The 14,030-nt window shown below is 36.2% G+C and overlaps 1 protein-coding gene across 1 annotated transcript; it reads left to right on the top strand.

Annotated features, from left to right (window-relative positions):
• Positions 1 to 4,818: 4,818 nt before the first annotated feature.
• On the top strand, positions 4,819 to 11,919 carry LOC100996035 (submaxillary gland androgen-regulated protein 3B). The gene is made up of 3 exons (XM_008961155.5): positions 4,819 to 4,900; positions 6,185 to 6,252; positions 11,338 to 11,919. The coding sequence occupies exons 2-3, from the start codon at positions 6,199 to 6,201 to the stop codon at positions 11,521 to 11,523; spliced, it is 240 nt and encodes a 79-aa protein (XP_008959403.3). The 5' UTR covers positions 4,819 to 4,900; positions 6,185 to 6,198; the 3' UTR covers positions 11,524 to 11,919.
• Positions 11,920 to 14,030: the final 2,111 nt, after the last annotated feature.

Raw genomic sequence — 14,030 nt, 5'->3', positions numbered from 1 at the left:
ATGCAGTCATAAAAAATGATGAGTTCATGTCCTTTGTAGGGACATGGATGAAGCTGGAAACCATCATTCTCAGCAAACTATCACAAGGACAAAAAACCAAACACTTCATGTTCTCACTCACAGGTGGGAATTGAACAATGAGAACACATAGACACAGGAAGGGGAACATCACACACCGGGGACTGTTGTGGGGTGGGGGAAGGGGGAAGGGATAGTATTAGGAGATATACCTAATGCTAAATGACAAGTTAATGGGTACAGCACACCAACATGGCACATGTATACATATGTAACAAACCTGCATGTTATGCACATGTACCCTAAAACTTAAAGTATAATAACAATTAAAAAAAAAAAAAAAGAACTAATGACAATCCCACCACCCTTTGCTGACTCTCTTTTTGGATCAGCCCGCCTGCACCCAGGTGAAATAAACAGCCCTGTTGCTCACACAAAGCCTGTTTGTTGGACTCTCTTCACACGGAAGTGCGTGACATTTCTTGTATAATTTTTATACCAAATAAACCAAATTATGTCATTTTTGGACTTTAGGGAATCTGATATCTTAAAAGATTAATTAGGTCAGAAAAAGACATAATTTATAATTTGATTTTGGAATGTTTGTCAAATATCAAAAGTTTAAAACACCTGAAATCACAGTTCATTGTAAAATAAGTCATTCGTTTTACCGAAGTCAATTCTGGAACTGAGGTCTTTTCATTTCCATTTCAGGGAACAATACACTGTTTTACTCCAAAATATACAGCTGTAATTTAAGGCATTTGTACTAACTTTTAGGTTAGAGTATGTGTATCTTTCATTTTTTAAACATTTTTAATCCTTCATTATTTTCAATAGATTTCATTTTTAGAGTCCCTCATTATTTTTAAGTAACAAATTCTTACCAATAGACTATATATAAATTTTAGTAATAACTTTATTAAACAAGCCCAACATGATCTTAGTATTAATTCTGCCCCTCTCTGATGTTCTTTCTTCATTTAAAACACTAAGACATTGGCCAGGCACAGTGGCTCATGCCTGTAATCCCAGCACTTTGGGAAACTGAGGTGGGCGGATACCTGAAGGTCAGGAGTTCGAGCCTGGCCAACATGGTGAAACCCCGTCTCTACTAAAAAAAAAAAAAAAAATACAAAAATAGGCCAGGCATGGTGGCTCGTGACTGTAATCCCAGCAGCTCAGGAGGCTGAGGCAGGAGAATAGCTTGAACCTTGGAGGCAGATGTTGGAGTGAGCCGAGATCATGCCACTGCACTCCAGCTTGGGTGACAGAATGAGACTTCTTCTCAAAAATAAATAAATAAATAAATAAGACATTAACCATCTTCCTATGTCTTGCAGTTATCTTGAATATTCAATGAGAAAATAAATATAGCATGATTTACTATACAATAAATGTATTACACTAATGGTTTAAAATTTTTAAAGTACTTGATGTCATTTACAGAGAAAACATGTGTATGACTAGATTTGTTTTGGTAAAAATAATATTACAGCAAAGAAAATATATTTTTAGAATTAAGATGAATCCAGGAATATTCCCCAAAAAGATTTTGAAAGGGGAACTGAATTTATGTGGTTACATGGTTGAGGTTATCAATCTAGCAAAATTCTGATTAAAGGCAATTGTATCTTTGTTTACATTCACAGTCTGGAGACATCCAGGTTATACTACAAAGAGCAATTTGGCATTTACAATAGAAAAATAGACCTTCTGCTTAAAAATATTGGGAAATTTTCCCATGACTCTCAGTGGAAAGCAAAGCTACTTTTCTCAAGAAATTACCATGATTATATTTTATGGACATCGTAAACCTTTTACCTGATTTCTTTCTTTTTCAACTTTGGAATCTCAGGGCAAATTTGTTGTCAACTTCCAGAAAGTTTACAGACCTATGTGATGTGGGTTTCTTGAAGCATCCATGCTGCACAAGTTAGAGATATTAACTTTTCTTCAGTCTACAAGTTCTATTGTTAATTACATTTCATCATGCTAGACTTCAATCCAAGAGAACACATTTTCTCTCAGAGCTCAGTGGCATTATTGATATCCTACACAACAATATTTCCACAGAAATTTTCAAGGTAATCTGTAAGTTCTAAAGCATGATAAGTATTTCAGGTGGCATTATCCCAGAAACAATATCACTTCCTTCTGGATAATCAAGAAGAAGCACATACTTTTCATAGGTCCAAAGAAACTATGATGATTGCTATATTTCTGTGGAAATGAGTATAATACAACAGGAAATCAGACTTCAAATATGTTGCTGCATGACTGAATTTAATTCTGCTAATCTACCTCTATTAAGAAAATATTTTCCATCTGTCACGTAAATCTCTGCACTAACAATACTTTTTCTCTACTGTCACTTTTTTAATTTCCTGTGACCAGAGACATTAGCTCTTTTATATATTGTTCTAGTAAGTATTGAGTCAGGATCTTCTAAAGCCATAAGTTAATTAAAGATTAATTTGAGTGACTGTTCCTGTTTCTTAACAGATGTGTGCTTCCATTTATTTGTGTTCCTCAGATTCTTTCTGGTCACAAACCACTCAGAAATTGTCTTTTGGTTTTGCCAGCGTTCATTCTAAATCCCTCAGAGCCAATGATCCATTACAATGTAGATCCCACTTTGACTTCAGACATTTGGCTGGTGAATATGTTGGCATCAAAACAAGAAAGAAGAGACATTCAGCTTTTGACAAACTGAATTATCATCAAAGAAAGAAGTGGAAATTTCTATGTTAATTAGGAATAGAACCATCTTCACTGATGTTGGGGCATGTAATCATTCAGCAACATATTAAGGGCTAAGATTAGCAAACCAGGAGTATATTGTATTACACTTAATTAAGTCATCAGAATTTTTTAAAGGCAGTGAAACTCCAACAAAGTAAATGAAATTAAGAACAGTCATTCAAAACTAACATCAACTCTGGAAGTGCAGCTTCTTTATTGCTATCCCACCTCACAAAGGATTTTTAAAACACTAAGCACTTAGATATGCTGTAAATTCAGCAACTTGCACTATGTCTTATACCCAGCAGATATTCAATAAATGTAGGAGGGAGGGAGGGAAGGAAGGAAGGAGGGCAGGAGGGAAGGAGGGAAGGAGAGAGGGGAGGGAGGGGAGGGAGGGGAGGGGAGAAAGGAAGGTTGGTTGTAAACTTCATGACCTAAAAATTATAAATATACACATTTTTCAAATGAAGAAATTGAAACACAATGAGATAAAATAGCTTGTCTCATATAACCCAGCAAAGAATTGTTGGTATTTGGCTTTGAAGTAGAATTACCTGACTATTAAGTTCACTTGATTCATCTCTACAGTGTACTGTAACATAAAGTTAGTTAAGTGTATGGTGATTATTAAGATTTGGGGAGCAACATGGAATGCTGGTTAAAAACTCACTCAGGCCCCTGTAGGGAGACTTAGGTCTTCACTCATTGGGAAGACTTAGGTCAAGCCCCACTTAGCTAGTTAGCATCTATGTCATCTATGTGTACAACAGAGATAACAATAGAACTCATTTTATCCTGCCACGTGGAATATGCTAAAGGTTTAATAAGTAATAGCTGTTATTATTAAATAATAATGTATAAAAACTACAGATTATAGGATCATCTAGCTTAGGAAAAATTATTTTCAAAGCCCAGATTTATCAAAAAAAACAAGGCTGTAATTTTCCATTAGACATCCACTTCAAAGTTAAAATATCCATATAATTTTGCCATAATCAAAAATTTTGCATGTCATTATATTTTTATTTAATTAAATGTCCCAAGTTAATAATGGCAAGGACCACATGATTTTTAAAACACAGTTGTTCTCATTTAGTTCTTCACTGGCAAAGGGAACTTCCTAAAAAATGCATATATAAGGTCTTGTAAATAGTCTACTAACTTAAGATAATCACAAAGAAATGAAATATAGTTAAGACTGAGAAACTGCATGAACCTTCTGACTATTATCCCTCTTCTACCACTAGATTTTTCTTTCCCGCTTTTTTGAAACTTAGATCCAAATCTTAATAGCAGCACTCATTTTCATCATCCTTCAGAAACATCTACTCAATGAAGACAACTGTGAAAAACCATACATAGGATAAGATATATACAAACTTTCAAGCACAAAACAATAATACAATTTCATTATTTCAACCAAAAAATAGAAACATGAAACCCACAACATATAGCAAAGTGATCAAAACAGTCAAGTGAAATTTTAGATATTCTTTACATTACTGGCCATGCATCGTACCTGCATGCATGTGTGTGTGTGTGGTATTTAGCAACATTTATTTAATTAGGCACTTTTAATTTTAATTATCATTTTTGTTCCCATAGGTTCTCCTGATCATGTTAGAATTCAGTTTAAAAGTATTTGTATTTCGCACATATGTAGGCCTTTGAAATAAAATAGAAAATATGATGAGACTAGCAAATAACAAAAGATGGCCCATTAAATCACTTGGAATAGAAAAAACTCGTGCCAGCTTTTCCTTTGAAATAAAGAGGAAATGGTGCACCACAGGCCCCAGATTGTTTTTCTGAGGTGATAGGATATTATGATTTGTTGTATCTGTTTCCTCAGGAAACAGCAAATGTTGAACAGGTCAATGCTTTTCAGGAATGAAAAAAAATCCAGAAAAAGACTGCCAAATTGGCAAGAACAACTTTCCTATCTTTGAAGAGCATCAACTCAGAAGTTATTTTATTTCCGAATAGCCTTTCTCTTATTGCCAACAGAAATCCATTACAGTATATAAGAGCTAAGATTTCTTGTCCCTTTTCACCTTTATTTGCCGTCTTTCAACTGGCAAGAGTCATTTTGACCAGCAGATTAATCAACTGTAAGACGGATCCTCACACAAAGGTAGGTACTTGGAAATATAAACTGAATATTTTTACTTTGAATATTGAAATTTTTCTCAAAGATAACATTTTCAACGATAACATTTTATGGGCTTTTCATAGAACATTCATTATCAGCAAAAACATAAGTAGCTTACATGAAATTGTAAGTCATTAAATGCAATAAATTTTGAAAAATTCTGGTTTTTACAGGTCAGAGTAAAACATTCATGTTGGGCATTTGGGCCAATCGGTCCATCCAAGTACACAATTGACTTTTCCTCCTGATGTACCTTAAAGTTCTTGAAACTTCATAAGGATAGAATAGTCTCCGGTGTACTCTAAAAGACAGAATTGCTCTACAGAATATTTTTATTATTGCTTTTTCTTTTGTTTTTCAAACTTCTTTTAAGAATGGATATAGGAAAAGTACTAGTTAAAGGAATAGCCACACCCACATATATATAATTGAATATCCAGTGAAATTTTGTCCATAGGATTCTTTCAAGACTTGCATTGCTCAGACCACACACTCAACCTATGTGCAGAGTTGACTAACAGGAAGCCAATTTGCACCATGGTGTATGGAGTTGCTTTCCCAAAAATCAAGCTATCATGTACTTGAAATATATTGTAAAATTTGACCCAATTGAGAGTAGAATACCTGGACATCTCCATGTTCTTGCCTTGGTCTCTGATATATGGATTTTTGGAAGCACTTTGAGACCACTCATCACAGCCTAAATTAATGTAATAGAATGTTGTTAAAACTAGGAAATATATTATGTGACTCTTCTTTTAGACTATATCCAACAGGGTGATTCCTTTTTTTTCCTTATTTTTAAGCTCTTCCAAGCAATAAAATTTGTAACATAAGATCTAGTTAAAATGTTAATATCTCAAACCCATCCATAGAAATCTATAATGTACCTACTATTTTTAAAATATCAAAATGTTCAAATGAAAATAAGTATACATTTTAAAGTAGTTACTTCTAAGGGAAAAACCTTAGTCATAAAAGCTTCTATTGCTCAGAGCAATGTATGAACAACTCTTTGGCATTATCCCCAGGATCAGTTTACAAGTCAAAAATAAAAACTACTTCCACTATTTTGAAGTCAAATTTTATAAGCCTACTAATATTGCCCCACAGTAATACTGAATTCAAAATAACATTAGGCAAATTCCCCAAAAATGCTATAGTAGGATATTTGTATTACATTATATCCAAGTGTTGAGACATTTTAAATAGTACTTTTTAATAAAAAAACCAATCATACTGATCACCTATTGTGCTTACTTTCAGAGGCAACTGAAAGGATGAAATCACTGACTTGGATCTTGGGCCTTTGGGCTCTTGCAGCGTGTTTCACAGTAAGTATCATTAATCACGATCACACATCTTTATACTTTCTCATTAACCTTTACTTCAGATTTCTTTTTACATTAATGATGTTACCTTTTCTTATATATTAGTAACTATTAATCATCGATGAAACACTGTTTAGGGCTTAAATTTAAATTTAAAATCTAATTTAAATAACCACACATGTCTGATGGCTGCCATACTGGACAGCTCAAGTCTGTGATATCAGACTGCATTAAACAGATACGTATAAATGTTAAGTTCCCATACTCTAGTCAGTTACACAGTAGGTAAAACTCTATAAAAATAGATAATCAAAATAAAACCGTTTTCCCAGCATGTAGTTTATGGATCATTTACACCAGAGTCACCTAACTCACTTATTAAAAATATAGTAAAGACCTCATCCAAGCTTCAATAAGAGTATCAGATAATGGGACCTGGAAAGATGCATTTTACTAAGGATCTACAAGTATCTTTGCATGCTAAATTTTGAGAGAATGCTAAGCATTTATATATAAACAGCTACTTTTTATACAAAACCAGGTTAAAGACAAATGAGATACTAAATATCACACAAAATTACAAAAATGTTTTTAAAACACACGTATTTCAAAGTAGTAGAATCATACTCGATTTCAAAGTAGTGTTAGATTAATTCCAGTGACAGAAAGAGAATATTAATTCCAGAGTAATTTCCACCAAAGTACTATAAAATCTATATCAAATTGAAAAATATGAAAGCTGTTTTTTTTAGATTATGACTTCCACAAATCAAGCAACATAAAATTACATCATTCTGAAACATGAAACATAAAATAATTCCTTTTTCATCTACTTTGCTTTTTTTTTTTTTTTTTTGAAACAGACTCTCGCTCTGTCGCCCAGGCTGGAGTACAGTGGCGCGATCTCGGCTCACTGCAAGCTCCGCCTCCCGGGTTCGCGCCATTCTCCTGCCTCAGCCTCCGGTGTAGCTGGGACTACAGGCGCCCGCCACCACGGCCGGCTAATTTTTTTGTATTTTTAGTAGAGACGGGGTTTCACCGTGTTAGCCAGGATGGTCTCGATCTCCTGACCTCGTGATCCGCCCGCCTCGGACTCCCAAAGTGCTGGGATTACAGGCGTGAGCCACCGTGCCCGGCCTCATCTACTTTCAAAAAGGAACAAAATCAGGAAATTCTAAGGTTACTGAGGTAGTCTGACCTTGGCTAAATTACTGAGAGCATTATATGTTGACATAATTTTTAATAAACCAATAAAATATATTGATATATTTTAAAGGTAATATCTTAATGGCTTGATTATAAAGCTTATTTTCAATATTTTTATTCCCTCAGAATACAAAAGAAAAACATTTATAATTTCAAAGTATCAGGCTTTTATTATATAAAATTTTTTTATAAGATTAATTTGAAAAAGATAACTTTCTGGGCCAGGCACGGTGGCTCACACCTGCAATCCCAGAACTTTGGGAGGCTGAGGCAGGTGGTAACTTGAGGTTAGGGGTTCAAGGCCAGCTTGGCCAACATGGTGAAACGCTGTCTCTACCAAAATTACAAAAATTAGCTTGGCATGATGGCATGCACCTGTAATTCCAGCTACTCCAGAGGCTGAGGCAGGAGAATCGCTTGAACCCGGGAGGTGGACATTGCAGCGAGCCAAGATTGTGCCACTGCACTCCAGCCTGGGTGACAGAGTGAGACTCTATCTCAAAAAAAAAAGAAAAAAGAAAAAGATAGTTTTCTGATAACATAAGCAGTTTAAATGGAAATCAACCTTTCCCCAACTTAATTATATGAGATTCATGATGATTAATAATTATTGAATGTTGGAAATATGAAGGGTAGCATGTCCTTTACGTGTGTGTGTATATGTACACACACACACACACAAATAAAGCAAGTCTAACTACTATTAGTCCCATTAAAATACAAATAAATTTAGGTTCAAAGTATCCGTGTCTTAGATGGACTGTTCCTAAATAAAGTAATGTAGGAGATTAGTGCCAATTATAGTCCTTCAAGAGCGTAGTGTTTCTTCTTAAAATAGTATTTTCATCATTTTTCTGAGTTCGTTACCTTTAGCCAGTTGCGGAAAGGGAGCTAATCAATGTGATTGGGTATACTTACTATGAAGATTTTTCATTACTTAATATTAAGATCAATATCAGGATATCTTTAGGAGGCGAGGGCACTTTCAGCTAATTTTTTAATTGTTTCAACAATAAAAGTGAATGGAGTATTTTCCCACACTAAGGATTTGTTTTCTTGACAATTAAAAATCAAGTCCTGAACTTCCATACATCCTGACTAGTCTTTGGCTTGGCAGCACTTGGGTCAAATGCCCTCCATAATACCACAGAATGTCATTAGCTAGAGAAGACAAACATGAGGCCAGTTCTACAGAAGTGCCTTGGTATTTTTCATTTGTTGTATTAGTGATCCTAATAAAACTTTTACTGGCATGTTAAAGGCAGAAGCCAGGTTGAAGAGCAAATGGGAAATGAGAAGTGGAGTTGGCAAATCTAGAATACCCTTTCAAAGTTTCAAAGTTTCGCTTTGAAGGAAAGAGGTGACAAGAAAATCAACAACAAGGGTACCGGTGGTTGAAACTGAAACTTTTATAAGCAGGGAAATAATATAACTTGATACTTCTTTTGCAAATGATCTATTTAAACTTTCTGTATATTTTAGGTGAAAGTGTAAGAGTAGAATCAAGCAGTCAAATCAAGGTGTCATTACAGTAATTTGGGTAAAAACAAATGACTTAGGTTAAAGTGGAAGTAAGAGAAATGATAAGAAGTGGTTAGACTTAGAATTCAGGAAGGGAGATGCAAAGCCAATAGGATTGTGGGGGAGAAGGGTGAGTGGAACATAAATGATAGTTGTTTTCTGAAGAAAATGATCCAGTTTATAATTCCTGCCATTTAACTGGCTCATTTTCCTCAGAAAACAAATTCCAATGTTATAGTTACAGGAAGTAAAGGGAAGACTGACAGAGCCAAGTCCCTGAGAAGACACTTGTAAAGAAACAGAAAATTCCTAGCTATCAATGACTCCATGGTTGTGTGGCCAGTAAATCAGGGAAGTTCATTTCTAATTGCCTGAAATATCTTGGTGAAGCAGGAGAAAAGCCAGTTTGGTGGGGGTAAATGATAGCTCAGGATGAGTTGGAGAATGTTGATAAAACTGGCATCAACTTGGAAAATTGCAGGCCTCTGGGGAAGTGGGAAGAGATAATCTAAGATAAGACACTCAAAAAAGGATTTCAGGCAGCACTGAAGGACGCTAACTTTCTGATGGTACAGTGCTTATGACATCCTCTAGCATTGTTAAGAACCTGGAATTAGGAATCCAGGACAGAGATGCTTTGCCGTAATACTAAAGTTTAGATTTAACAAGGGAAATACCAGACAAATAGGTGAAGGGACTGAGAACCACAAGAAGTGAATGTAGTTTTGTGTCCTGTATAAACTGTCTGCTCCAAGCAACCTGGACTTCTTGCCGTCAGTAGAGTGGAACTTCATTCTTACCCCAGAGCATTTGTGTATTTTCATTCTGTTTGGCATGTCCTCTCCTTATTTTATATTCTTTAAGCCTCTTTTCAAATGACTTCTTCTCACTAGAGCAATCCTTCATCCTTTTCCTATCCAGAACTGATCGCTTTAACTCCTTAATGTATTTGTTCCTTGCACTACTTTTCAGCTATATTTTTTTATTTTTTAAAATAGAGACAGAATTTTGCTACATTGTCCAATTTGGCCTTGAACTGCTGGCCTCAAGCAATCCACCTGCCTCAGCCTCCCAAAGTGCTGGGATTACAGGCATGAGCCACCATGCCCAGCCTCAGCTATTTTTATTTCTAAAAATTGTGCTTTATGTAAACCATACTTGAGCCAATCATCGCTCTAAGCATCTTACAGGTAATATTTCACAACAAAAATCTGACAATAACAACAGGAGGTTGCTCCTTTTATTAACGTCATTTTTCTGATGAGAAAAAAGAGACTCAAAAAGGATTCCACACTCACCCAACCTCTACGTGCCAGAAGCAGAACTCAAACCCTCACATGAAACCCCAGAGACTCATTCCACTCATTTCACTTCCCTTTAAATCATATTTATCCTGCCTTGTATTGTAACTCCTTGGCCTGTAGATTCATAGAAGATCTATTTGTAACCCTGGATCCCCACCACAGCTCCTACATTAGCTCATTGCACAAAGTAGGTGCTCATGATGTCTTTCACAATTTATTAGTGTTCAAAGTCTGAACAGCCCTGAACTCTAGAATTAGACATAATAAGACATTTTTCTCATCCTGGAAGGGCATTTATTTCCACTTACAGTTGATTTAAATGACAGATTCGACTATAGGCAAAGGATAAGATTTTTGCTCATTATTTATTTTTTTAGTCAATACTATGCCTGCTTTCATTGAGAGCCTACGTATTCAGAAAGCAAAAGAGAAACTTTTTTTCTTTGATAATAGACTTTCAGACTATGTGACTTAGATACAATGTAATGGTTTTCTATTGCTGCATAACAAACTACCACCAATTAGTAGCATTAAAAACTCATTATTATCTCAGTTTCTTTGGCCACAACTCTAAACTTGGCTTAGTTGGCTTCTCTGCTCAGTCTCACAAGGCTGAAAAGGTGTGTCCACTGCTGTATTTCTTTTTCTGCAGCTCAGTGTCCTTTTTTAAGCTTGTATGGTTGTTGGCAGGATTCAGCGCCTTGGTTATTGGACTGAAGCCCCTACTTGCCTGCTGCTTATGAGCCAGGGGCCACTCTCAGCTCCTATAGCCCGTCTACCATGTACCTCCACATGGCCCTCCCCACAACATGGCATCTTGATTCAAAGCCCAGAGAAAAACATTTACTGCAGCTTCAAATCTCTCTGATTTCTTCTGTCTCTGACATTGTAGAACCTTTTTTAAAAGGGCTCACCTGATAAGGTCAGGCCAGCATGTGCCAGCAGGGAGTAGAAATCTTGGGGCCATCTCAGAGTTCTGCTTACCATAGAAAGCATTCACCCTTATATTTAACTGTGAAATATCTGATTTGAAATTATTTACTTCTTATTTCCACAGCCTGGTGAGAGTCAAAGAGGCCCCAGGGGACCATATCCACCTGGACCGCTGGCTCCTCCTCAACCTTTTGGCCCAGGATTTGTTCCACCACCTCCTCCTCCACCCTATGGTCCAGGGAGAATCCCACCACCTCCTCCCGCACCCAATGGTCCAGGGATATTTCCACCACCCGCTCCTCAACCCTAAGGTCCACCACTCCATCCTGATGCCCCAGGTTATCCACAGCCTCCTTCCCGACCAAGACCCTATCCACCTGGACCTTCATTTTTCCCTGTAAATTCTCCAACTGATCCTACCCTCCCTACTCCTGCACCCCAAATATGAACAACTGCAGCAGGTGCCACCACCACCACAAAAGACACCACTACCCTTGTAACTACTGCTTCTACTACCCAAAATATGAATTCCAACACTGCTTCCAAGAGACATTTACATAAAATTGCTTCCATTTTTGGATGAGAATGAAAAATTCCAAAAGTGCTGAGCTTTGGGGAGAAATAATCTTAGAAAGAAATTGTAGAAAAAACCCAGGCAGACATAACATTTATACCAATGAGGCAAAAATAAAGAATTGAGCACCAATATGAAGTCTCCACTGTTGTCATCAAAGCCAACATTTTTCCCCCAGTTATGTCACCTAAATGAGTGAACATAGATCATTTGAACCCTTAAGAAAATATTTATTCTAGAATCACTTTGAAGAAATATCAAATCTCTTAGAGTATTCCTAAAGTGAGAAAATAGTTTAACTATCATAGAAATGGTGATTATAGCACAAATCTCATAATTTCAAAGGAATATCCATTTCTCTATTTTTTCTGGACCTACAGGTAGACTACATTTCTTAGCCTTCCTTGCAATTATGCATGGCCATGTGCTGAATTTCAGCCAATGAAAGGAAAAAAGAAACAAATAGGAGTTACTTCTGAAACTGTGCCTGTGATGGTTAATATTGTCAACTTGATTGGATTGAAGGATACAAAGTATTGATCCTGGGTGTGTCTGTGAGGATGTCACCAAAGGAGATTAACATTTGAGTCGGGAGGGTGGGAAAGGCAGACCCACCCTTAATCCGGGTGGGCACAATCTAATCAGCTGCCAGCGTGGCTAGAATATAAGCAGGCAGAAAAAATGTAAAAAGAGAGACTGGCCTAGCCTACCAGCCTACATCTTTCTCCTGTGCTGGATGCTTCCTGCCCTTGAAGAGTAGACTCCAAGTTCTTCAGTTTGGAATTCAGACTGGCTGTCCTTGCTCCTCAGCCTGCAGATGGCCTATTATAGGACCTTGTGATCCTGTGAGTTAATACTTAATAAACTTCCATATATATATACACACACACACACACATATATATACACATACATATATATACATACATATATATATACACATACATATATATATATTCCTTTAGTTCTGTCCCTCTAGAGAACCCTAACACAGTGCCCCGAAGAGTTAAAGAAACAGTAACTAACAGAAATTCTTAAGTTTGCAGGATGGCAGATAAGAAAAGAAACAAATTGCTGAAACACTCCCTCTGCTTATGAGATCAAAGAGCTAGCTGAAATGGATTGGAACCAGTATGGCCAAATGAAGCCATAGCAGGGAATTTATTCTCCACCCCAGATATGAAATAGTTTTGATGAAATATAACTGAATGAAATTAAATAACATAGGATTAGATGGAATGAGATTAATAGAATGGAATGGAACAACAGAGTGCACTGTACTTCATACCCCTTATTCTGACAAATACATTCACCTTTATGCATACTGGGACATATTGTTCAATGTATTTATTAACTGTTATTCATAATAATAAAAATTTTAAATACTTATTTAGGGATGAGAAAGAATGTCACTTTAGTGATCTACCATTGACCCTATGCTGAATAAAGAGAGAAAGGTTAAAGAGAGCTGATGGATCGGGAGAAAGTCATGAGGTCAATTAACTGGTGTTTCCAGTGGGAATAGTTAAACTTGTAAACTTGAAGGAGAGGCAGTCGTCATTCTGGAGTGAGATGTGTGAATGAGCGATTTAGAAATAGGAAATGTTAGTGTAATAGTAATCCAATGTGTGACTGCAGCAGTGAGTAGCTGAAATAGAGAAAAGTCACTGGAGATTAGAAGATGCAAGATGAGAGAAGCTAGGGATTGGATGGGACATCCAGTGGAAACAGACACATAGACCAATAGAACAGAATGGAGAACCCAGAAATAAAGCCACACATCTACAACCATCTGATCTTTCACAAAGTCAACAAAAGCAAGCAACAAGGAAGGGGTTCCCTCATCAATAAATGATGCTGGCGTAACTGACTAGCCACGTGAAGAAGAATGAAACTGGACCGCTACGTTTTACCATATACAAAAATTAACTCAAGATGGATTAAAGACTTAAATTTAAGAATAAATACTAAAACTATAAGAATCCTAGAAAAAAGTTTAGGAAATATCATTCTGGACATTTGCCTTGGCAAAGAATTTATGACTAAGTCCTTAAAAGCAATTGCAACAAAAACAAAAGTTGACAAGTGGGACCTAATTAATCTAAAAAGCCTCTGCACAGCAACAGAAACTAACAACAAAGTAAACGAACAACCTGTAGAATGGGAGAAAATATTCTCAAACTACGCATCTGATAAAGATTTAATATCCAAAATCTATGAGGAGCTTAAATAATTGAGCAAAAA

This window comes from Pan paniscus, chromosome 3 (assembly GCF_029289425.2).
Source record: "Pan paniscus chromosome 3, NHGRI_mPanPan1-v2.0_pri, whole genome shotgun sequence".
Lineage (NCBI taxonomy): Eukaryota > Metazoa > Chordata > Mammalia > Primates > Hominidae > Pan > Pan paniscus.
This window is presented reverse-complemented; position numbering and strand designations above follow the sequence as displayed.